A 26,721-nucleotide genomic window follows, 5' to 3' on the forward strand; every position below is an offset into this window, starting at 1 on the left:
TCAGCTCTCTTTCCTGGGAGTGTATACAGTACACTCTGAGTTTCTCCTGTAGTCTTTAATGAAATGTCAGAGAAGAGTATTACAGAAGCTATAAACAAAAGCTAAATGCTCATTCTAAGCTGTTTTAATGTTACCTATCTTTTTTATTTTTTTAATTATGTAGAATTTATGTACTTGACTAATAGTTGTGATTTTTTTTTTTTTTTTTTTTTAAGACAAGGTGTGGCTCTGTTGCCCAGGCTGGAGTACAGTGGCATAATCTTGGCTCATTACAGCCTCCACCTTCTAGGCTGAAGCCATCCTCCCACCTCAGCCTCCTGAGTAGCTGGGACTACAGGCACGCACCACCATGCCTGGCTACTTTTTGTATGGTTTGCAAAGAGTGGTTTTTGCCATGTTGCCCAGGCTGGTCTCAAACTCATGAGCTCAAGCGATCCACCTGCCGTGGCCTCCCAAAGTGCTGGGAATTAATACATGAGTTAATTTAAGCTCATTTTTGTAGCTCATTATTATACCATTTCTGAATGTAAAAAGAGACTGAGAAAGGCAGTTTGCCCAAGTTGCCCCCTGCATGGGTCCAATAGAGCAAGCAAGACCTTTTTCTGGTTCTTATACACTTTGAAGCATTATAAATGTATCTAGGATCAAAATAGATCTTTTCTTTAAATGAAATACAGTGTAGAAAATTTAGATGACCTTTGTGTTGAAACACTTAATACGAGCTCAATATACAAGTATGTTGGTCTGTTTCCAGAAATAAGACATGAAGTTGATTCTCATAAATTAATATTATTTTAGAGTTTTTTTGTTATAAATGCAATATATTTATTATAGAACTTTTAGAAAATACATCAAAGCATATCTTTTTAATTTTTTTCCTATGCAGTCACACAGATTTTTTTAAAAAGGAAATCATGGTTTTATATGCTGTTTATAGTGTGTTTTATTCAACGTTTCAGGAACATTTCTTTATTATTCTTCTAAAACATGAATTTTGTTTCCCTTTGTAACAGATAGCTGTATCGTATCTTATTTACCTTATTTTGTGGCATTTTTATCTTTCTTTATAATTCTTTTGCATATCTCTGATTATGTCATTAGGACAAATTCAAGAATCACTGTGTCAAGTTTGTGCACTTCTTTTTTTAAGGTTGTTAATACACATGGTCAAGTTACCATCCCACTCCCTCCACAGGAAGGTTTTTGTCAACTTTTTAAAGCACTCACCAGCAGTCAATGAGTCATTGTTTTCCCACACTTGTGCCTCTTTTAAAATAATTTTTAACTGTATAACAGGTGGACTGGGTATTTTAACTAACAGTTTGTGATTCTAGAAATAAGGCATGCGTTTGATTCTTTTTTTTTTTTTTGAAACTAAGTCTCGCTCTGTCACCCAGGCTGGAGTGCAGTGGTGTGATCTCTGCTCACTGTAAACTTCACCGCCCGGGTTCAAGCGATTCTTCTGCCTCAGCCTCCTGAGTAGCTGGGATTACAGGCAGGCGCCACCACACCTGGCTAATTTTTGTATTTTTAGTAGTGATGGAGTTTCACCTTGTTGATCAGGCTGGTCTTAGTCAGGCTGGTCTCCAACTCCTGACCTCGTGATCTGCCTGCCTCAGCCTCCCAAAGTGCTGGGATTACAGGCATGAGTCACCATGCTCGGCCATGAGGTTGGTTCTTCACTATACGCAAATAAAAATGATTATTTTTACTAATAATCTAATGTATAGTTAAGAATCAACCTCATGTTGTTATTTGTGTATATACATATTTACTTCTGTGAATTTCCTTTTTGTGTCTTTTTTTCTTCTTTGCTACTGGGATGGTATTTTGTTTTTCTTTCATTCATTCATTTTTTTTTAAATTTTCACAGTAACTTAAATGTTACGAATATTAACTCCTTAACGCTTGTATGTATTTTCTAGTTTGTCACATTTGCATTTTGAGCTTAAAGTTTTAAACTTTTATGTAATCAAATCTCTCTGTTTTTATGTTTTTTTTTTTTCATGTGCTTTTCTGTTTAGAAAAGACTTCCTCGAATTTAGCTTGGGTATACTGTGAGATAGAGCTCTCATTTTTCTTTTCCTGAACTGTGAACCAGTTGAACCAGTGGCATATGAAAACTAATGCGTTTCATTCTTGCTGATTTGAGTGCTGCTATCATATTTTATATTTATATGTATATACATATATAATATATATAGGAAATAGAAAAGAAATTTTATAATAAGATTGTAAAATCCACAGGCATCTATAAAGCTTTTTCCTTTGGCAGTATGTATGTTTGGCAGGTGTATGCTTATCGTTGCTACTTTTTACTAAATATTCATTTAAAAGATTTATCTCCACCTAGATGAAAGTCTACTTTATAATAAGCATTTTCCACTGATGGTAGTTTGTTTACAGTTTTCATATATTTTAGCCTTTTATATGATATCTTACAACCTCTTAATGAATAGTTTTGAGAATATGTTCAAGCCTTTTTATGTTCATTGAAAATTTTATAGAATGGTATATACATTTTAAAAACTATTATCATTATTAACATGTTTTTCCACTCTTTCTTAAGACTTAATTGTAGGAGCTTTTGGTGTAGATCGAGCTATCTTATACAGGTGAGCATTTTCTGTATCCTGTAATATAGGAATATTCTGAATTATTTGAACGTTTTTTAACTGTCAGTGTTTGAATTTTAGTTTAATTTTCTTGAAATAATGATAAAATTTGTTCTTTCTATTCATGATTTGCTGCAGGCAAATAGTATTATTTTTATTGATACGTAATAATTGCACATATTTATGGGGTACATGTGATATTTTGATACATTCATACAATGTAATGATCAAATCAGAGTAATTAGGATATTCATCATCTCAAACATTTATCATTTATTTGTGTTGGAAACATTCAGAATCCTCTCTTCTAGCCTCTCTTGTAGCTATTTTGATTTTTTCTTTTCTTTGGAGACAGAGTTTCGTTGCAATGGGACCATCTCGGCTCCGTGGAACCTCTGTGCCCTGGGTTCAAGCCATTCTCATGCCTCGACCTCCCAAGTAGCTGGGGTTACAGGCACATGCCACCACACCGGCTAATTTTTGTAATTTTAGTAGAGACAGGGTTTTGCCATGTTGGCCAAACTGGTCCTGAACTCCTAGCCTGAAGTGATCCACCCACCTCAACCTCCCAAAGTGCTGTGATTACTGTCATGAGCCACTATGCCCAGCCAGCTATTTTGAAATGTACAATAAATTATTGTTAACTATAGCCAATCTGTGGTGCTGTTGAACACTAGAACGTCTGTCTTTTTTTCTTTTTTTTTTTTTTGCCCAGTCTGGAGTACAGTGGTGCAATCTTGGCTCAATGCAACCTTTGCCTCCCAGGTCCTAGTGATTCTCATGCCTCAGCTTCCCGAGGAGCTGGGACTACAGGCATGCGCCACAACACCTGGCTAATTTTATGTATTTTTGGTAGAGACAGGGTCTTGCCATGTTGCCTGGGCTGGTCTTGACCTCCTAGCCTCAAGTGATCCACCCACCTCAGCCTCCCAAAGTGCTGGGATTACAGGTGTGAGCCACTATGCTCGCCCGTTCTTTGTCTTTTAAATTATGTTCAAAGGTATTCTCCTGTAGTTTTAATCTCTCTAAAAATTGTCTGGGTTTACATTTTCCTATAAGAAGCAGGAAATTAAGCTCATGCTTATGTCTTGGTATTCTCTGACCACAAGGTTAGTATCTAATGAAACCCGAAATGAATATTTTTATTAGAGCAATATGTATGAATTTATATATTTCTATTTCCCAATTTCTTATATATCCCCAGTTATTCTCTGTATTTCATCAGTTCCTCATGACTTAGAATATCAGTTGGCATCCCAGGTAGTTAAGATGTTTACATATCTATGATCTGAGTTTATAAATGGCAGGAATATTAACATTAGTGCTGTGTAGAGTTTGTGATGGGTCAATTTAATTGTATACTATACAATAACTATATACTATAGTAATTGTAACTATACAATACTTAACAGATTTCAGAGATTTATCATTTTGAGACAGGCACATTGATTGACTTGAGCCAGCTGTATCTTTGTATAGGATTTCAACCTGTGTATCTGAACTCAGGAAAACTGTATTTATTTTAATTTATTGTTTTTAGTTTTTTAAATTGCTGTTAATTATATAATGTATGTGGTAAAAATGCAAACAGTACAAGAAGGGTATATTAAAAAATGTTTTCCCTCACACCAGCTAATAATTTATTTGTTTCTTCTATTAGAAATATTCTATGCATTAAAAAATCATATTATGTATGTATGTATGTATATCAGTAGACATCCTTTGTACATTTTGGGGTGTTTTTTTTTTTTCTCTCTCACTAAAACTATATGTTGGTTATGTCTTAGAGGTCATTGCACTCATTTTCTCCATGGTAGTGCAGTGAATTTGGTAGATATCTCACAACTTATTTAGCCATCCTGCTTTAGTGACTGAATTCATATAGGTCAGCCATTGTCCCACTTTGCCTGGAACTGAGCAATTTCTCAGGATGCAGGAGTTTCTGTGCTAAAATTAGGACAGTTCTGGGCAACTGAGACATTTGATCACCTACAGTTATGTTGTTCCTGTTCCTTTTACTATTACAGACAATACTTTTAGTAGACATTGTACTATATATGTAGTGAATATGAACCAAAAATATTTGGATCAACCTAACTTTATAAATAACTTTTTTCTTCATCTTCTTTTTTTCCCCCACTAGGGCCAGACCAGTTATCACTGTAAATGCTGGTCTTGAAGTGTACCCTAGCATTTTAAATCAAGACAATAAAACCTGCTCACTGCCTGGAACAGCTCTCAAAGTTTCCTGGTAAGGGTATTTGTTTAATAATAGTTATTATTGTGATTATTGTTCAAGCATTGTAAGAACAATTGAAAAGTGAAGGTGCTAGGGTTGAAATATTGCTAAAACAGTTTCTGTGAGTATACTGTTTTTTCTATTCTTTTTTATTTGAAGCAAGGTCTGCCTCTGTTGCCCCGACCGGAGTGCAGTGGCACAACCACAGCTCACTGTAGCCTCGACTTCCCAGGCTTAAGTGATCCTTCCACCTTGGCCTCTCTAGTAGCTGGTACTACAGGCGTGTGGCACCATACCCAGCTAATGTTTTAAATTTTTTGTAGAGATGGGGTCTCCCTATATTGCTCAGATTGGTCTCAAAGACTGCTGTGCTCAAGCAGTCATCCTGCCTCAGTCTCCTAAAGTGCTAGGATTATAGGCGTGAGCCATTGCACCTGGCCTTATACTCTATTTTCATGTTATAAATTGGATTATAGAAATAGTGCTCCAAAAAAGAGCTGTAAAGATACTCTGTAAATTAGTATGAAATTAATTTTTAAAGAATTATGCATGGTCAATGAATATTTTCAAAAAGAAAGAAAAGCTAATAAGATCTCAGTTCATTTATATGTAATTCCAAACAGGCCCATGAACACTTAAATTTTTAAAAGATATCTTGTTTTTCAGATTTAATATCTGTGAACAGCAGCTGTTTGAAAAAAATTATTTTGCTCTAGTATATTTTCTGCTTATTCCTTTACTAATTTCCAAAGAAAAACATAATATTTTTTCATAAGTTAAATGTCTGAATTCTTCTCTACTCCATTCTTTCTCTCATCTTTGTCATTTGTATGCTACTTCAGTAATTTTTGCTCTGTTTTCATTTTATATATATATATATTTTTTTTTTTTTTTTTTTTTTTTTTTTTTTTTTTTTTGAGATGGAGTCTCGCTCTGTCACCCAGGCTAGAGTGCAGTGGCCGGATCTCAGCTCACTGCAAGCTCCGCCTCCCGGGTTCACGCCATTCTCCTGCCTCAGCCTCCCGAGTAGCTGGGGCTACAGGCGCCCGCCACCTCACCTGGCTAGTTTTTTGTATTTTAGTATAGACGGGGTTTCACTGTGTTAGCCATGATGGTCTCGATCTCCTGACCTCATGATCTGCCCGTCTTGGCCTCCCAAAGTGCTGGGATGACAGGCTTGAGCCACGGCGCCCGGCCCATTATAGATATTTTTAAAGTTGTCTCATGCTTTACCTCACAGTACTTAAAAGCAAAATGTAGAAACGAGTATCTTTCTCATACATATCAATATAAATATAAAACTAATGAAAAATCTTGACCCATATACTACCAAAATCACCATGAGTAGTCACTCATGAGTTCCCACTTTGGGAAACACTATTTATGTTCCTTACTTACACAGAAAAGTTGCAGAGAACTTATGATCAAGGAGGAAATGATTGGTACCTAGAAAAATTTTACATCAAAAGAGCCAATTAAAGATATTTTTCCTGAATTTGTTTTTTAATATTTTTGAATTATTGTTATAGTTATTACAGTTTTGAAATTTTCATTTCTTTAATTGGATTACATTAAAAATTCAGTAATATTTGCTCTTCATTTTTATTGATTGGCAGTGAAGTTGTTTTCAAGATTTTGCTGTAAGTTTTTCTGCTTTTCTACCCTGCATACCTCTGCGAAGTTGCCAATAATCTGCTTCTAATTATGTTAGTAATTCGAAGGCTTCAAATGCACTAACTAGAGCAGTAACATCATATGATTTTTGAGTATGGCACATAGTAAGAAATAACATTTTGCATTATAAACACATAAAAGTTATTAAATCAAGCATTTCAGAAAATCATACTTACCTTCGATACCTAAATCAGTTTTATTTATTAAAAATTTTTTCTTGCCGGGCGCAGTGGCTCATGCCTGTAATCGCAGCACTTTGGGAGGCCGAGACGGGCGGATCACGAGGTCAGGAGATCGAGACCATCCTGGCTAACACAGTGAAACCCCGTCTCTACTAAAAATACAAAAAATTAGCCGGGTGCCATGGTGGGCGCCTGTACTCCCACCTACATGGGAGACTGAGGCAGGAGAATGGTGTGAACCCAGGAGGCGAGCTTGCAGTGAGTCGAGATTGCGCCACTGAGTCTCAAAAAAAAAAAAAATTTTCTTAAGATGCTGAACACAACTCATTCAACCGATTTCAAAACCTGCTAATAAATGTGAAGAACACTGCTGTAAAGAAGATTGCTAATTAAAGAAAGCTTTAGTGGGTCCTTTTATCAACGGGACAATTTTTAAAATCTAAACTGTCGGCTAGGCACTGTAGCTCATGCCTGTAATCCCAGTACTTTGGGAGACCCAGGCTGGCAAATCACCTGAGGTCAGGAGTTTGAGACCAGCCTGGCTAATGTGAAACCCCATCTCTACTAAAAATACAAAAATTAGCCGGGTGTGGTGGTGCATGCCTGTAATCCTAGCTACTCGCGAGGCTAAGGCAGGATAATTGCTTGAACTCAGGAGGCAGAGGTTGCAGTGAACTGAGATCGTGCCACTGCACTCCAGCCTGGGCAACAGAGTGAGACTCTGACTCAAAATAAATAAATAAATAAATAAAAATCTGAACTGTCATTTCCCGCCTTTAGATTTATCAACAGGTTCTATAAGCTTGAGAGGAAGTTAGGACATTCTTTCTCTTTTTCTCATCAAGGTACCATGAAAGGAAGTGTGCTTAAATTACTGAAGGATGAGTTAGGTTAGTGTATAGAGTTTCATGTTTTTAGAATAATACTAAGACATGAAGAAAGATGTAAGGCTTCACAATACAAACTATGTATTAGAAATATTAGATGTGGATGATAAAAAATATGTCTAAACTGAATTATAGGATTTATGTATGTTTTTTATTTTTCCACAGCTTTAATGTTAGGTTCTGCTTAAAGGCAGATGGCAAAGGAGTACTTCCCAGAAAACTTAGTAAGTGTTCTATGAAAAATAATATTATTTTAATGATACTGCATACACAGCACTTAAAAAATATTTTAGGATATTCAAATAGTTACTTGAATTGTTATAATTTTTTATTTGAATGTTTATGTTTAAAGGCATTTAAGATTTCAACATAATTATTATATTCTTTGGTAACTCTTAAGCTAATTCAAAACTAATACACTTATTTATGGACATTATGAGCTAAATAGCCCACAAAATGGGAAACATGACCTTTGGAAGTTTAAGCAGTTACAAATGTGAGGTAATGAACTCTGGGGAGGCATGAATGTTATGTTTGTAAGTAGATGATCTGCTGAGAAGTCTGTGTTTTATGTCTTGGGGCAGCCCCCAGCAATCTCAGGAGTAGAGGTGGTTTAGAAATAGTGAGAAGGAGGAGAAAAAGTTTTGGTCATGCAGTTAATTCACACAGCAAACTCTACTCTTCTTTTCCTAAAATGGTTGATGTGGTCCTGAGAGAAGATAGTAGTGTTAAATAATTATTGCAAAGGTTTGTCAATATGTTAATGGCAAGTGGTAAAGAATAATAATAAAGCAGAGAAGAAACTGAAACTGTTGGGTGTGTGTTTGTGTGTAAAAGTTTACACAGGGCAGCCAAGCAAGGTCTCCCTAGGAGACAACTTTTCAGTAGAGACCTGACGGAAATGAGGGAGCTTTGGGATGTGTGGAGGAGTGTTTGACACAGAGGAACTAGCAGTTTCAGCAGGCCTGAAGCAGGAGATATGCTCAGTGGTTGAGAAAGAGCGTGGAGGACAATGTGGCCAAGTAGAGCAGAACATGAAGCAAAATAACCCCGGGTGTTCACCCAAATTTGAAATGGTCAACTTTTAGAGAAACTAGCAACGTGACTTCTGGTTTTAAAGATTTGCACTCTCTTAAGAAACTACTTAAAGAACTGAATCTTACAAGGCAGTAACCCTAATTGCTACATACCTGTTTTACAATGATTCTTGATGTATTTAACTCTGTTTGATCACTTGCTTCCTGAAGGCGTATTCATCTGACAATTTGATATGATAGCTTCACTGGAAGCAGGAGTTTCAAGTGGGGCACACTGTTCATTCATCATAGTGTTTAATATGATGGTATGAGTACATATGAGCAAATACTTCTTAATCAAAATCAGCAAGACTCTTGCTACTTGAATTTATGGTGGAAGTCTTAATTCACATGTTTCATCCTCTGGATTTCCTCCTCTCAGCTTAAATTAAATGATAGCATTTCTCCTGTCTGATAATTGGCTTACTACTATCATTTTTGGGGGAATTAGTTATGACATTACTTTAGGGAAATAATTATTATTAAATTTTTTTCAGAATTAATATGTTATAGTCTCATTATAATGTAATGACATTTTAAATTAATTAGAAACAATTTACTTCTTAAGGAATAAAGATCTCTGTTTACATGAAAACTCTAGAGTAGAATAGATAGGTGTCCATAAAGAATATGTTGGTTATAAATCCTTTGGTTTACGTAGATTTCCAGGTGGAACTTCTTTTGGATAAACTCAAGCAAAAGGGAGCAATTCGACGAGCACTGTTTCTCTACAGCAGGTCCCCAAGTCACTCCAAGAACATGACTATTTCAAGGGGGGGACTGATGCAGTGTGAGGAATTGATAGCGTATCTGCGGGTAAGAGATAACTTTTCTGCTAGCTTGTTTTTCCTTTTCAGTCATTAGTTTTTCTTTTTTATCTAAATGATTTTCACTTTCTGTAAATTAGTGTTAGATCAAAAGGAAAAACAGAAAAATACACAAAGGAAATTTAGCTTTGTAAAGTGTCAAACCTGAATGATGGACTTCTACTTCTGGCAGATTGGATATTCCAAATGGCCTTTCCACAACAATACTACTGAACAAATTATGAAAAACATATTTGTTAAATGCAACTGGACTTTCAAGACAGTAAAAGAAATCATCAGGGTCCAAAAAAATAATCAATCAACTAAAAAACTCCAGTTGCAAAAATCTGAATTGTGGATTATAAGCAAATATATGAGCCAGAGTTGCTGGCAAAGGATGAAGCTGAAGGAGAGGGCAGGTGGTAATTGCAGACACCAGCACAGGAATTCCAACATATATATAAGGCTGAGTGTTCTTACGACAGAGGTGCGTCCTGATTCCAGCAAGAGCCAAATGTAAAACCTTGCTGAAGGGGAGCTATCCAGTATGGGCCCCAGGATTTCCACAGGTTAAGTTTGATGAAATATGAATTCATTAAACACACACACACACACACACACAAAGAAGCCACTAGAAGAAGCATCAGATTTTAGACCCGCAAAGTCCAGTTACAGAGTACAAATTTGTATAAAATGTTTAAAGAAATAAAGGGGCTGGGCACAGTGGCTCAAGCTTATAATCCTGGCACTTTGGGAGGCCAAAGCAGGAAGATCCCTTGAGGCCAAGAGTTTGAGACCAGCCTGGGTGAGACTCTATTTTATTTAAAGGAAAAAAACAAAACAAGACAAAAATATCAGTAAATATTTAGACAACAACATAATTAATGAACTTGATTTAACAGACTTATATAGAATCTACACCTAATAATTAAAGAATATAAAAACTGACCATGCATAGGCCATAAAGGAAGTCTAAACAGATTTGAAAAAGTAATTTTATAGAATACATGCCATTACAGTGCAGTGGTTAGAAATCTATAACAAAAAGATCAACTGGGAATTGGGAAGTATGATTTTTAAATAACTTATGGGTCAAAAACAAGATCATAATGGAAATTTACTTGCAACTATATTACAATGAAAATATAACATATCAAAATGTATAGGCTATCACAACAGTAGAATACAAAGATAAATGTGTAGCCTTAAATGCTATTTAATTTAAATGAAAGTTAAGAAAAAATGAAAGTAAGAAGAAAACACCACAAATTTAAGAATTGAAGTGGGGCATTACAGATAAGGGAGGAATTAACAGAATATTATGAATAACCTTGGGCTAGTACATAGGAAAACTTTTAGACAAAACATGAAAATTCTTAGTAAAACAATGCAACTCTCATAAGAAGAAACAGAAAACCTGAATAATCCTCTGAACACTTAACAAATAGAATTGGCAGTTAATCTTTACAAAACAACAAAGCCCAGATAGTTTTATAGGCAATATCTACCAAACATTCAAGAATAAGATTTCTCAATTTTATATAGCTCTTTGAAAGAATAAAAAAACAAAATATTTCAAAGTCAATCTGTGAAACTAGTGTAATTGTTTCCTGGACTGGTCAAAAATAGTACCAGAAGGGAGAATTTCATTCTAATGTTACAATAGATGTAAGATTACTAAGACATTATAAGCAAATAAGTCTTAGCAGTTTGTAAAAAAAGATACATAAACCAAGTTGGGCTTATTGTTTATCCTAGAGTGGGTTAATATTAAGTCTAAAAATGTAATTTGCCACATGAATAGATTAAAGAAGAAACGTGACTGTCTTAAGTACAAAAAAGGTTTGAGATTAAATTTTAAAAACTTCATGATTTAAGAAGTAAGACAAATATCCCAAGTTATGGCTATGAAGAAATAGAATCTTACATTTAAACAAAGTCCGCGAATACCTATTAATTGGCCAAGATGTGAATTAAGAATTCTTATACCTTGCTGACGGCAGTGTGAATTGTTTTGAAGACTTTGGAAAATGATGTGTTACTATGGAGCTGACAAATATACTTGTCACTATGTGTAAGAATAATCACAGCAATTTCTGTAATAGCAAAAACATAACCCATAAACAATAAAAATAGCCTTCGACAGAATGGATAAATGAATTGTGGTATATTTACATGACGAAATAGTACTCAACACTACAAAATTAACGTAGGCTACATGCAATAGAATGGATGGATCTTAATGAGAGTGTAGGACAGAAAGCAAGTCACAGAAGCCTACGTGTGATCCTATTGAGAAGGAATGCAGAGGGAGGAAGAGAAAGAAGTATTTGGGTAGCTTAAGCAGTATCAATAATGTTCTTATTATGTTGGGTGTGTGTGAGTGCTCATGTTAACATGTCTCCTACTTTCGTGTGAATCAAATAGTACATTGTAAAACAAAAATTGAGTAAACGTTCTCACTTGATAAGGATAATCTTTTGGATATTCTATTTCTACATAAGTATAATTTTCCAGATAATTTTGTTAGAATTGAAGGCTCAGGGATGAATACAGCTGGCTTTGTAATGTGCACTTACGGATTTCTCCAGATAATTTAAGTTGATGTTATCATTAATTCAAAGCCTTTCTATTTCTAGGATGAATCTGAATTTAGAGACAAACTCACTCCAATTACCATTTTTATGGAATATTGGTTGGATTATAGAACAGCTGCTGATACAACAGGCTTGCAACCCATTCTTAACCAGTTCACGCCTGCTAACATTAGTCGACAGGTACTGTACTCAATTTACCACTAATGTGATATTTTGTGATTTTTCTTTACAATTCATGTTATTAAATATTAGAGGAAATTTCCTTTATTATGTTGATAGATGTTTAGTCAAAGTCAGAAGGTTAGGAATCTGAATTTTCTATTTTTTTTTCTTTTTTCTTTTTATTTTTTTGGGAATCGGAATTTTCAAGTCAGAGATATTTAAAGCCACTTAACATAGATATACAGAGAAAGACAGGATCACATTTCATATACGTGAAATAGGAAAATAATTCAAGGAGAACAGCAATGTGCCAGTTTGTTTACATATTTTAGTATTTCGCTAAAGATATTTGATGTCTATGTTATCTTTGATATTTTAATTTTAAAAAGTGCATATATAGTAAATAAATAATTCTTTTCAGAAAACCAAAGAAAGCAACAAAATTTGATAGGTGGTATTCTAGTTTTAGAAAATCTTATGTATAATGTATTTAAATATTGTTAATTCTAATTACTATTTCTCCTTTTTAAATTACATATTCGTGTTTTTACATTAATATTTCTTCTTTCATAGAACTCTTTGCCCTAAATTTTTAGGTTGTCATTTTTTTTTTTTTTTGTCTTTCTAAGATCCCATAAGCTCTTTTTTTTTGGTTTGTTTTCTGTTTTTGTAATTTGACATTACTATATGTGACGGTAACAAAAGGCAAATTAAAATATTTTTAAAAGTCTTTTCTAATTTTTATATTTTAACAGTTTCATTCTGTACATTAATAATCGTGGTATATGTGCCATTTTCTAGTATTCATTAACACAGAACTTATAACCATACTTCTGTGTTTATATTCTTTACATTTTTTATTTTTATTGAATGTACCATATTATGTTGATTAATAGTTTAATAATGACCACCTGAGCCTCTTAATGTCTGTCATTCAGTATTATACTTTCTTTAAAAGTTAATTGTTACTTGTCCCTTTATATAATGTGCTTTCATATATGGGTTATGGTTATTTTCTGTTTATAGTTTTATAATTTTTTAGAAATCTTTTATTATCATTGTTATCACTACTTCTGATTAGTTTTCCAAACTCCCCATCCAATCTCTTTAATGCCAATACCGTGTTAAAACCGGCTAATCAAGTAGGCTAACTTTTGAAACCTCTTGGAGGGCAAAAATAACTGCAGTAATATTTGACTTCCTTTTTTTCCTACCTATTCTCATTCTTCGTTGTTTGAAAAAAAATTTTTTTTGATCTTCTCTGTGTCCTACATTTGTTCCATCAGTGACATATTAATTTTTAGGTATGTTTCTTTCTACATGCTTAGCTTTGTTATTCACTCTTGTTTTTATGTTAATTACTCCACCATTTTTATCATTTCCTTTTCTCTAAAACGGATCCTTCATTTCGCTGGTTACATTACAAACTCTTCTCTGCACTCTCTTTTTGCTGTCAAATAGAAATATAAAGTTTTAATTGTAATTTTAAATTTGTAATTTTTAATTTGCTGGTTAGCAACATTTTTTAAAAGGTAGAAAACGTATAGGTGAAATTTATTTTAAAAATATATCTGTATTAGTTTACTAGGGTTGTCATAACAAAGTACCACAGAATGGGTGGCTTAAACAACAGAAATTTATTCTCTCCTAATTTTGGAGCCTAGAAGTCTGAGATCAAGAGTCAGCAGGGCTAATTTCTTCTGAGGCCTCTCTTCTTGGCTTGTAGATGGTCACCAGTCACCTTCTTGTGTCTTCACATGGTCTTCCTTTCATGTGTGTGTCTGTGTCCTAATCTCTTTTTAAGCATCAGTCATTGGATTAGGGTCCACCCTAAAGATATTTTAACTTAATAATCTCTTGAAAGACTATATTGCCAAATACAGTTCCATTCTGAGATACTGGGGATTAAGGCTTCAACATATATATTTTGGGGGTACACAGTTCAGCCCTTAACAATATTTAAAATATTGTCATTTTTACATAGAATCGCTTAAAAATTATCAGTGGAATATTTTGCATTCTATTTCTTACTGTCTTCAAAATCCAGAGTGTGTTATACACTTTTAACACATCTAAATTCAAATACTTAGGTTTTATTAGAAATTTTTTTGTATTTAGAATTCATGTAATTAACAGTTGAAAAAGTAGATTCAAATACTCAAGTTGTTCTAAAGATACTAAAAGTTTTGCAGTAAGAGAATTAAGCATCAGCTTTTAACATTAAATTAATTAAAATTAAATAAAATTTAAAAATCAATTGCTCAGTGACATCAAGCCCATTTCAAGTGCTCAGAAGCCACATGAGGCTTGCAAGTAGCTACTATATTGGACAGTGCAGTTCTAGTGTTTCCCTTTCTGCTCCCTGATCCTTTGGTGTTAGAGATTTAGTGTTTTCTGCAGAAAGAGTTGGGTTTTTTTTCCTCTCATGTTTTTGATTCAAATACACATTAAGTCCTTTTTTTTTTTTTTTTGAGGTGAAGTCTTGCTCTGTTGCCAGGCTGGAGTGCAGTGGCGCAATTTTGGCTCACTGCAGCCTCCGCCTCCCGTGTTCAGGCGATTCACCTGCCTCAGCCTCCTGAGTAGCTGGGACTACAGGCACCCACCACCACACCCAGCTAATTTTTTGTATTTTAGTAGAGACGGGATTTCACCATGTTGACCAGGACAGTCTTGATCTCCTGACCTCATGATCCACCTGGCTTGGCCTCCCAAAGTGCTGAAATTACAGGCATGAGCCACCATGCCCGGCCTCAAATACATATTAATTTCTTACTTTGTGCAAGATATAATATATATAACTGTAGAGATTTGGTTGTCTGAGCATGGAAGACATTGCTTTTCCATTTCTGAAACTATCTTTCCTGACAGCATATTTTAATACTATAGCTGCTTCAATGCCAGCTAAATCCTTTTCTTCCCCTATAGAGTGATGTTAGCCAAGTATCTCTATATTACAGTTTCATTAATATTTTATACATATGTCTCATTGCAAACTTAAGATACTCATCTAACATTCTAACTGGGCATGTTATACATACATACCTTATCACTAGTTAATTTGTTATCTGCAAAGTCCACACTTTCTTCCTGATATAATCTAATCAAGCCTTGATTTATATTTGGCATGATGTAAAGAATCACCATATAGTTCTTCTAATGGTCCTTTTTGAAAAAGGCTTATAGCAACTGCATATATCTAGGTAAATGAATTAATTCACATATATTTTTGTGTTTCCTTCAAATTAAAACGACAGTTAAGAATCTCTATCCAATGTACAGCCACTTGCAAACCTCATGTGGCTTCTGAGCACTTGAAATGGGCTTGGTGTCACTGAGGAACTGATTTTAAAATTTTATTTAATTTTAATTAATTTAATGTTAAAAGCTGATGCTTAATTCTCTTACTGCAAAACTTTTAGTATCTTTAGAACAACTTGAGTATTTGAATCTACTTTTTCAACTGTGAATTATATGAATTCTAAATATAAAAAAATTTCTAATAAAACTTAAGTATTTGAATTCAGATATGCTGAAAGTATATAATACATTCTGGATTTTGAAGACAGTAAGAAATAGAATGCAAAATATTCCACTGATAATTTTAAGCGATTCTATGTAAAAATGACAATATTTTAAATATTGCTAAGGGCTGAACTGTGTTCCCCCAAAATGTGTATGTTGAAGCCTTAATTCCAGACATTCCTTGTTACTTGGAAGTGTACAATCATCATCAATCATCATCCTTTTTTTGAGGGACTCTGTTTTTCTTTTCCTTTAAATCTTTTTCTCTCTTCTTTTTGTCTACTTCTGTGCTTGAAGCAAAAATGGCCTCATCTTTATTTTCCATTCTTCTCTTAATTTTTATGTTTCTTCTTTCACATCCTACCCAGCTCCTCTGCTTTTTTCCCAGTGTTTCTCTCTTTTGGGTTTTTCCATTTTGCTCTAGCTGGAACATTCTTCTGGCCAGATCTAGAAGGGAAAAAAGTTCAGGTCTTTGCTTTTTTCACCTACCCTGATTGGCTAGCTATAATGCTTCAAGCTCCTTTTCCTTCATCTTTTTCCAAATGACCATGCAATGCTGGACTCATTTTATCTAGTTTCTTTTGCCCCTTCGTCTCTCTGCCTGTCTGCTGAATACGTACAGCTCCTTATTCTTTTATCCTCTGCAGCCCTATTTCCATGATATTGGTGGAGGCACAGTCCATAATGAGAAACTCTAGAAGGGAGTCTATTTTGCCCGACATCTCACAACTTAGCTAGCAGCAGAGTAAAAATGAACCCTCATTTCTTGACTATTACTTTCTCTTTTACACCAGTCCTCATTCAAAGATGATAACAGCTTAATTTGAGATAGAACTGAAAGGTTCCAAGGAACTGTGTTATATCCTATGAATCTTTTTCTTCTTTCTCATTCTTGACTGGCTACACTGACCTGTTTAAAAATAAGTGGCCATGGTCTCTTTTGCATTAAGGTATACAAACAAGCTGATGAGTACATGAAAATATGTACATGTGTACATACGTGTATAACCACATAGATATTGATAAACACTGCTTATGCCGCCTGCATTGGTATTTTTCATGTAGAAAAATAAAATGTTTTTTTCTAGGCTCACATTCTACTTGACTGTGGTGAAGACAATGTCTGTAAACCCAAACTGGAAGTTTTTGTAGATAGGTAAGTTTTGCTTGAAATAATAAATAATGTAGTAAGAAATTTAAATGGAAGGGTACATTTTTCTATTCAAAGAACTAACATATTTTAACGAGAATTAGTTATACTGGAGGGTAATGCGTGAGTTTCTGTAATACTAAAGCTATCAATATTGAGCTTCTAAAGAAAATATCTACTGTGTTTTCACTAGTTGCCTAGGTTGACAGGCATTCAACGTTGGGTAATATCACAAAGTAATATTGTATCATTTTAAAGATACATTTCATTGCAAATATACTTTGAACTCAAGGAATATCCTTACCATTTTGTATGGTATGTGAATTATAAAGAATATTGTGAGAATTATGACACATGATTAATTTAGCTTTTAGAAAAATATTGGGGAATTACAAAGTACATATAATTCACTTCAGTAATAGATATGAATGATAGTGATCTATTAGTGGCATCAATGTTTATTTTTACTGAGAGAACATTGGATTTGCACCCAGTGTGCTATTTACTGTTTTATATCAAGCTGTGAAGTAGTCTTAAAATATCTTGAGACACTGTTGAACGTGTTGGTGCTGTGTATTTAACTCTTGTTTCTTTGAACAGTCATACTTTCCCCATCTAGTCTTTTTTTCTTAGTCTGGATTTGTATTGTTAACTTGTAGTGATCAAAAGAAGATCTATATTGGGGATGACAACCCTCTGACATTGATTGTTAAGGCTCAGAATCAAGGAGAAGGTGCCTATGAAGCTGAGCTCATCGTTTCCATTCCACTGCAGGCTGATTTCATCGGGGTTGTCCGAAACAGTGAAGTAAGCAGACTGCCTCTTTAAAAATCGAAATGCACTCACAGATCTTATTAACATTAATGAGTTGCTCCCCTATTTAGTGAAGCACAAGCTTAGCTATTCTACCTAAGGCTAAATTGCTAGACAATGGAGTGCCTCTCTTACATAATTCCTTTTAAGCCTAATACTTTGCATAATGCATTGATATGACATTTTTAGAATTGCAAGCTAAGTGCCTGGAAACGAGGTTAGATAGATAAAGTGTCTAAGCCTGTCCATCAGTTTATTTGTCAGAGGCTTTATGGTTATGTATGGTAGCCCTCTAGGGATCTTTTAGAAACACTTCTGCATTTCCATGTGGCAATTGTACCCAATTCTGGCTTTTTCCTTACCTCCTGGTTTGCTCAACTAGATTTATTTGCTTAGGACAAGAAACTGAAATACCCAACTGCATGATATTTTATTTCCTTTTGTATCCTTTTTCTTTGTCTATCAAAGGCCTTAGCAAGACTTTCCTGTGCATTTAAGACAGAAAACCAAACTCGCCAGGTGGTATGTGACCTTGGAAACCCAATGAAGGCTGGAACTCAAGTAAGACAATTTAATTAAACAGATTTTTTCTCCCCAGCAAATAGAAAAGCATATTGTTCTCTGGGCTCATAGTAATTTTTAAAAATAAGCACTTCAAAACAATGTCCTTAAATTGGTTTCGATATAACAGTTAAATGATTAGCAGAGTTTTGCTTAGTTTTAACTAAGATACGAAACAATTGGTTGTGCTCTTACATGGTTTGCAATCAGCTGCTCTGTACGCCTCCTTCACTTTAGTAAATGGATGAGAACATGGTTTAAACTAAGGACTGAAATAATAATTTTGCTCTTTTCACTGATGCCTTAATGGATCCTGAAAAGCTACTCTGGCAACTACTAAGACTGTCAATCCTAGGTGAGCTAGATTCCATCACAGGCCCCACACAGAGGATCAAAGCAAAGGTTAGTTGAATAAGGCTCCCCTTCAGATGGTAGAGCAGGGTGCCCAGGAGCTTGAAAAGCAGCAGCCAATGGCTCACTTTCCAAATCCTCTAAAAAGTAAACAAAATATACCTTGTAGAATTCCTAGTAGCAAGGACAAAATGGCAGTATATGCTGTGTGACTTTTTCAATAGAATTTAATTAATGACATATTGATACGGGTACTTTGAAGATATGTAGTAATATAGTTCTAAGTATTCCATGTTTCTTTAGTATGTCTTCTATTACAAGTCATTATTATTTCTAGATGTACGGTATCTTAGGGAAGAGAACTTAAACAAATTACCCTAAGTTCAATTTTTCACATGTATTACATGTTTTATTAACAATGAGCATGCCTTTTATTTTCTCATATTCTCATTCTCTCTAGCTTTCTGGTTATTATATAGTTTCTGCTTATTCCAGGTAGCCAACTCCAGACTTTGTGGAGTGGGAGGCAGTATCCAGGAAGTACTGTTTTTATGTGTCATTGATCCCCAAGAAGCCTTTTTTGTACCTGGTGGTTCAGTTGTTTTATTTAAAATCTACCAATTTTCTGCCTGCAGGAGTTAGGATATTTGGTGTTGGGAGTGTTATGAGAAGTGTATGGAGAAATTCTGGTTGTGGCCCTACTCATGCCTTCTTTAGCCAGGTTCTCTTACTCTAGTAAATCATCCATTTCTTCTTTTCTGGGCTATGAACACAGCACATACTTTGGTTGTTAGCTTCCTGTTATCAAATCATTGCACCTAGTTGCTAGACTTTCACTGGATCAACAAACATTTACTTTTGCATTTTTTAGAAAGATAGTATTATAAGGAGGTATAATTATGATTAATAATTGTTAAATAGGCTGTCTTATGGATTGGCCCAGGTATATTAAGTAAAACAGATTTGATAGAAAATAAGATTTAATTATCTTTGTTCAGTTTTATTGTAAGCTCAGAAAAACCCCATTTTAGAACATTATTTTTTATTTAGACATTGGATTTGAAATTTTGCTAATTAGACATTGACTAACATTACTATCTTTTCCTCTCTCCTTCAGCTCTTAGCTGGTCTTCGTTTCAGTGTGCACCAGCAGTCAGAGATGGATACTTCTGTGAAATTTGACTTACAGATCCAAAGGTATGAAAACAACTTATATTCACTTATAACTATCAAATAAATATTATTTGTTGTAAATATACTATGTAATATATTTTAAATATAGAATAGCACAGATTAAATTTTATTGCTTGATTATAGCATTTTAAAATCAATATTTACGTTATAAGAATAACTTTATTGTCAAGTTTGAGTTTGTAAAACGAAATTTAAAATCCAGAAATAAAACGTTCATCTTCTTGGAATTAAATGTTAATGAAAATAACTATTTTGAGGTATAAGCTTTACACTTGTTTCTTTTGTTAATTTTTGGTTTCACTGGATTTGCCTCTGTATGTTTTTGGTGGTTATGCCTAATTCAGTTTTAAGTATTTTTTTTTTTCTTTTTCAGCTCAAATCTATTTGACAAAGTAAGCCCAGTTGTATCTCACAAAGTTGACCTTGCTGTTTTAGCTGCAGTTGAGATAAGAGGGTCAGTATGAATACTTAGTTGAGTATCTCATTCTCATGATTGCTTTTTAAAGGTAACTATCAGGCCTTAGCCTCTTCTGGACAGTAGACACTACATGTTTAGTGGTGGTTTTACTAGGGCATTAGCTCCTGTAGAAATAAAATCCTAGGTATGTTCCAAATCCCCAATACTGGGTGATCCTCAAAAGGAACAAAACATGGCAACAACATGCACAAAATAAGTTTATTGAACTTTTACACAAATTATCAATTCACCTGTTACATGTACATTTCATAAGAGCAGTTTTTGTGCATGTATGTGTTCATTAGTTTTCTCTTGAAGTATTTTTAAAAATTAGATCTAATTTTATTCACTTGAGTAATGAATACAGGGCACTTTTGAAAATGGACTGACTATATCATTTTGATATTCATGGTAGGTTTTCTTTGGTCATTGTTTAGAGTCTCGAGTCCTGATCATATCTTTCTTCCGATTCCAAACTGGGAGCACAAGGAGAACCCTGAGACTGAAGAAGACGTTGGGCCAGTTGTTCAGCACATCTATGAGGTTTGCAGTTGTTGGATTTTACCCAAACCTAGTGAACGAGCCAACGAAGAGAGGAACAACTAAGCTACTTAAAAAAAAAAAATTCTATGTAATTTTTATGTAAACTCTACGTTGGTTAATTATGTGTCAGAGATTTGTTTGAATATTTTCCTTTTTCATAAATTCATTTTTATTTGACAAATAGCTTTGTTTAAATAAAGCAGTTTATATAATTTGTTGTTTAAAATCAATTGTTCTACTTGAATAAAAGAAATAAGTCACTGGTACTTTCTCATGGGCATTTTGTAGTTCTGGCTAAAAATGAAAATACCTATGGCAAATAATCAAAACTGTATTTCTATAGAAGAAAATTTTCTTTGTCATCCTTCATTAATAACTTTTTAATATTTCACCTTTTGTTTATACATATATATATATATATATATATATTTTTTTTTTTTTTTTGAGGCGGAGTCTTGCTCTGTTGCCCAGGCTAGAGTGCAGTGGCCCGATCTTAGCTCACTGCAAGCTCTGCCTCCTGGGTTCAGACAGTTCTCCTGCCTCAGCTTCCCGAGTTGCTGGGATTACACGTGTGCACCACCATGCCTGGCTAATTTTTGTATTTTTAGTGGAGACAGGGTTTCACCGATGGGGTTTCACCATGTTGGCCAGGCTGGGCATGAACTCCTGACCTCAAGGGATCTGCCCGCCTCGGCCTCCCAAAGTGCTGGGATTACAGGTGTGAGCCACTGTGCCCAACCTTGTTTATATTTTTATCCTGACACATATTACTCTGTGTTAGAGACAAATGTTGAGTTTGATAATTTTTGCATAAAAATAGCCACATTGTAATTAGAGGTTAACTGTGGAAACTGTGCTGTTGTTCATAACCTATTGCTAACATGATTTCTAAAGTTGATGTAGGGGAAGGATTATGGAATAGATTTTTGCCCAAGGTGTAGATACATTTTCTTTTTTCTCCTTAGCTGAGAAACAATGGTCCAAGTTCATTCAGCAAGGCAATGCTCCATCTTCAGTGGCCTTATAAATACAACAATAACACTCTGTTGTATATCCTTCATTATGATATTGATGGACCAATGAACTGCACTTCAGATATGGAGATCAACCCTTTGAGAATTAAGGTAATGTGCTTAATAGCAGCTCTTCATTATAATGATATTTCATTGCCTTCTTTCTAAACCTATAAAAGAAATTCATAAAATAAAACAACTATTTTAATATAAAACCCACTCTGCAAAAAATTGTGTAGTTCATCAGCAGTACACTCAGGATAAGTTCATTTGTATAATGGGTAAGAATTAATTCTGTGACGTCCTAGTGAACCGTATCTTCATGGAGTGCTTACTGAGCCTCATGAGATGTCCTTCAGGGACTCAGTTTGACCTTGGCTCCATCACATTGTTGTTTGTTCAGGGCGTAATATCACATCAAGGGTGTTTTGTTGTTAAAATTGCTACTTTGGGATAAGCTTTACCGTTTTACTCATGATTCTTTTGACTTTTGGATATAGTCATCTCCATAGATTTTTACTAGAAACAATTATACAGTATGGTCTAAGGAAAGGTAAAGAAACAAAATAAAAAATATACCCATGATTGACATCACAAATGTACTGTAGAATTTCAGGCCATTTCTGTGTGTTACCTCGAGGTAAGCAAGGGCTGAAAATAATGGTTAGGGAGAGCTAACCTTTTTGGTACATATTAAAGACTAATCTTTATTTTCTGTCCTTACTGCTCACCATATACAGAGTGGTAAATATTCTATCATACTAAATTTTCATTCACTATTTTTTTTTTTTTTTTTCCGAGACGGAGTCTCGCTGTGTCCGCCAGGCTGGAGTGCAGTGGCGCGATCTGGGCTCACTGCAAGCTTCGCCTCCCGGGTTCACGCCATTCTCCTGCCTCAGCCTCCTGAGTAGCTGGGACTACAGGCGCCCACAACCGCGCCCGGCTATTTTTTGTATTTTTAGTAGAGACGGGGTTTCACCGTGGTCTCAATCTCCTGACCTTGTGATCCGCCCACCTCGGCCTCCCAAAGTACTGGGATTACAGGCGTGAGCCACCGCGCCCGGCTCATTCACTATTTTTTATTCGTATCTAAGAGTTTATATCAAAATGCTGATATAAAATGTTTTTCATTATCATTTACCACCATTTTGTTAATGTGATTGCATTAGATTTCATCTTTGCAAGCATCTGAAAAGAATGACACAGTTGCTGGGCAAGGTGAGCGGGACCATATCATCACTAAGCGGGATCTTGCCCTCAGTGAAGGAGATATTCACACTTTGGTAAGTGCCATTTCAAGTACGTGCACTATAGACATTTAAAAATATGTGACTATAGAACTGACGCCAAAGAACATTTCAAAAATAACAACAGCTGTGCTTGAACAACTACATTTATTTTTATACCATGCATTCCTCTTACTTTCCTTTTTCCTAGTCAGATTAATGCCATATTTTCTTCAAATGATCTATTTTTGTAGATGGCTAATAGAACTAGTTTATGTCCCAACTTAATTTTCCTACTCTAGTTCTTTAACTGTCCTCTTTCTTGGCCTCCTCCTAATCTCTGAGGCTTTAGTACGATACTAAAAAATCCAGAAGGTCCCAACAAAAATACATTGGAATAATAATTAGCATTTGATTAACCTTTGTTGAGTTAGCCTATATAATGGCTATAATGTTTTTAAAGGCGATTGCTTTTTTTTTTCTTTTAATCAACAAATCTCCAAATCTCTAGTAGAGAACCTGGTATAGTGTTTTTTGTTTGTTTGTTTTTTGAGACAGAGCCTCACTTTATCACCCAGGCTGGAGTGCAATGACACAAACACAGCTCACTGAGGCCTTGACCTCCCAGGCTCAAGCAATCCTTCCCTCTCAGTCCCCCAAATAGCTGGGACTACAGGTGCTCACCACCATGCCCAGCTAATTTTTGTATTTTTTGTTGAGATGAGGTTTCACCATATTGCCCAGGCTGGTCTCGAATTCCTGAGCTCAAGCAATCTGCCCACCTCAGCCTTCTAAAGTGCTGGGATGACAGGCATGAACCACCAGGCCCAGCACTGCTTATGTTTAATAGTGATCACTGGTTACTTTTACAACACCAAATTCTGTGGTTCTTGTTAGTTCTCATCCAGTTCAACTGCCTAGTGACTTTCGTTCACTTAATCACTTCCTTCTATTGACTCTCATGGCTGTAAATACCATCTGGTATAGATGCCTTTGATTTATATTTCCAGTGTGATCTTCTGCATTGAACTTCAGATTCCAATATCCAACTGCTTACTAGAAACTGCTTTTAAATATCTAATAGGAATCTCAAACTTAATTCTCAATATATACCCTTGGGTTTTCCCAAGTCTGCTCTTTCCATAAAGTTCTTAGTTAATTTTAGTAAATATCAGCTACATTCTCTAACACCTGGACCTCATGCTTGACTCCTCTCTTTATCTCAAATCTCACGTCTTGTATTTCAACAAATTGTATCAATATTTACTTTCAAAATGCCTGGAATCTGGCCCCTTCTCACTAGTTTCATCACTAACACAACCTAACCCAGGCTACTTTCCCTTCTCAATTGTACTATTGCCAAACTCCTGGTTGGCCTCTGTATTTCTGCCTTTCTCCCCACTATACTTTGTATGCCATAGAAGCCACAGTGATCATTTTAAATACAGGTCAGGTTGTGTCACTCCAGTGCCTTCCCGTCTAACTCAATGAGAAAGCAAGAGGCTACAATGACCTTTAAGCCCAACATTAACAGGCCCTTCCTGCCTCTCTGCTTGCATCTCCTCTCCTTACTATTCTGTTTCTCAAATTTTCCACCTTGCTCTTCATTGAGCAGATAGCCCCAAGCATGTTTATTCCTCAGTGCTTTGAAATTGCTCTTCCATCTGCCTGAAATTCTTTGTCCAGATATCCTTGTAGCTTATTTTCCCATATCCTTCTCATGTCCTTAAAAGTAAACTTATGTCAGAGGAATTCCCTGACCAACCCATGGGAAATAGAAACTGCCTTCTACCTCCCAACCCCACTTTTGATCTTGCACTTTCTGTCCTCTTTCAGAATCTGCTTTTTTTAAATTGAGACAAAGCTTACATAAAATTAACCGGTTTAATGATTTTAAAGTGTATAATTTGGTGTTTTTTAGTATAATTACAACATTGAACCACCATTACCACTATAATTGTAAACATTTTTGTCACCCCAAAAAGAAATGCTGTACCCATTAAGCAGTTTATCCATCCTCCCCTATCATCAGCCCCTGGTGACCACTAACCTGCATTCCTACTGATTTGCCTATTCTGGACATTTCATAAATGTAGTATCATACAACATGTGGCCTTTTGTGTCTAGCCTTCTTTCACATAGCATGTTTTCAAGATCTATGTTGTGGCATGCCTTAGTACTTCATTTTTATGCCTGAATAATACTCCATTGTGTGGACATACCACCTTTTGTTTATCCATTCATCAGTTGATCAACATTTCGATTATTTCTACTTTTTGTGTATTTTGAATAGTGTTGCTATGAACATTCGTGCATAAATTTCCATGTAAACATGTTTTTCAGTTTTATTGAGAATAAACATAAGAGTGTAATTGCTAGGTCATATGGAAACTCTATGCTTAACTTTTTGAGGAACTGCCAAACTATTTTCCAAAGTTGCTGCAGCATTTTACAATCCCAGCCAGCAATATATGAGGGTCCTATTTTCTCCACATCTTTGTCAACACTTATTATTTTCTGGTTTTGTTTGTTTTAAAATTTTTATAATCAGGATATCCTGGTTGGTGTGAAGAGGTAACTCATTGTGGTTTTGATATGCATTTCCCTATTGACTGATGATATTCAGCATCTTTTCATTTGTATATCTTTTTTAGACAAATACCTATTCAAATTTTTTGCCCATTTTTAAATTGAGTTGTTTGCCTTTTATTGTTGAGTTGCAAAGAGTTCTGTATATATTCTGGATACTACCTTCATTAGATTTATGATTACACAGGTTTTGTTTCATTCTGTGTGAATTGTCTTTTTAATTTCTTGATGGTGTCCTTTAATGCCCAAAAATTTTTAAATCTGAAGTTCAATTTATCTGTGTCTTCTTTTGTTGCTTGTATTTTTGTTGTCATATTTTTGAAACCATTGCTCAATACAGGCCATGAAGATTTATACCTAGGCTTTTTTGGTTTTATAAGTTTTACACTTACAGCTCTTACATTTACATCCCTGATTCATTTGGAGTTAATTTTTGTGTATGGTGTGAGGTAGGGGTCCAGATTTATTCTTTTGTATGTGGCTATCTGTTTGTCTCAGCATCATTTGTTGAAGAAATTATTCTTTCCCCTTAAATGGTCTTGGCAGTCTTGTTGGAGATGAATTGATTATAAATATATGGGTTTATTTCTAGATGTTCAATTCTGTTCAGTTGACCTATATGTATATCCTTAATACAAGTATTGTTTTGATTACTGTAGCTCTGGAGTTCAGGTTTTGAAATAGAGAAATATGAATACATTTTCTTCCTTTTAAGATTATTTTGGTTATTTAGAGTCCCTTGTGATTCCTTATGGATTTTAGGATCAGCTTGTCCATTTCTGCAAACAAGGTAGTTGGAATTTTGGTAGCAATTTTCTTGAGCCTGTCTCAATTTGGGGAGTATCTTAACATTACATATTTCAGTTCATGAACATGGTATGTCTTTCTTTTTATTTATTCTACAATTTTTTCAACAATATTTTGTCATTTTTAGTGTACTTGTCTTGCACATCCTTGGTTACATGATTTCTGTGTATTCTTTTCAATGCTCTTTTATTTTATTATTATTTATTATTATTTTTGAGAAGGAGTTTTTGCTCTTGTTGTCCAGGCTGGAGTCCAAT

At 34.8% G+C, this 26,721-nt stretch overlaps 1 protein-coding gene across 2 annotated transcripts in view; it reads left to right on the forward strand.

Annotated features, from left to right (window-relative positions):
- ITGAV (integrin subunit alpha V) overlaps nt 1-26,721 on the forward strand; it is a 92,024-nt gene that overhangs the window by 58,118 nt on the left and 7,185 nt on the right. For both annotated transcript variants that reach the window (XM_003907705.5, XM_021923779.2), the window contains 13 exons: nt 2,570-2,615; nt 4,759-4,866; nt 7,763-7,821; nt 9,335-9,489; nt 12,119-12,256; nt 16,849-16,916; nt 17,570-17,717; nt 18,192-18,284; nt 19,753-19,832; nt 20,203-20,283; nt 20,724-20,829; nt 21,795-21,953; nt 23,012-23,125. In XM_003907705.5, the coding sequence (XP_003907754.1) occupies nt 2,570-2,615; nt 4,759-4,866; nt 7,763-7,821; nt 9,335-9,489; nt 12,119-12,256; nt 16,849-16,916; nt 17,570-17,717; nt 18,192-18,284; nt 19,753-19,832; nt 20,203-20,283; nt 20,724-20,829; nt 21,795-21,953; nt 23,012-23,125 (1,355 nt within the window). The remainder of the gene's footprint in view (nt 1-2,569; nt 2,616-4,758; nt 4,867-7,762; nt 7,822-9,334; nt 9,490-12,118; nt 12,257-16,848; nt 16,917-17,569; nt 17,718-18,191; nt 18,285-19,752; nt 19,833-20,202; nt 20,284-20,723; nt 20,830-21,794; nt 21,954-23,011; nt 23,126-26,721) is intronic.

This window comes from Papio anubis, chromosome 10 (assembly GCF_008728515.1).
Source record: "Papio anubis isolate 15944 chromosome 10, Panubis1.0, whole genome shotgun sequence".
NCBI classification, from domain to species: Eukaryota; Metazoa; Chordata; class Mammalia; order Primates; family Cercopithecidae; genus Papio; species Papio anubis.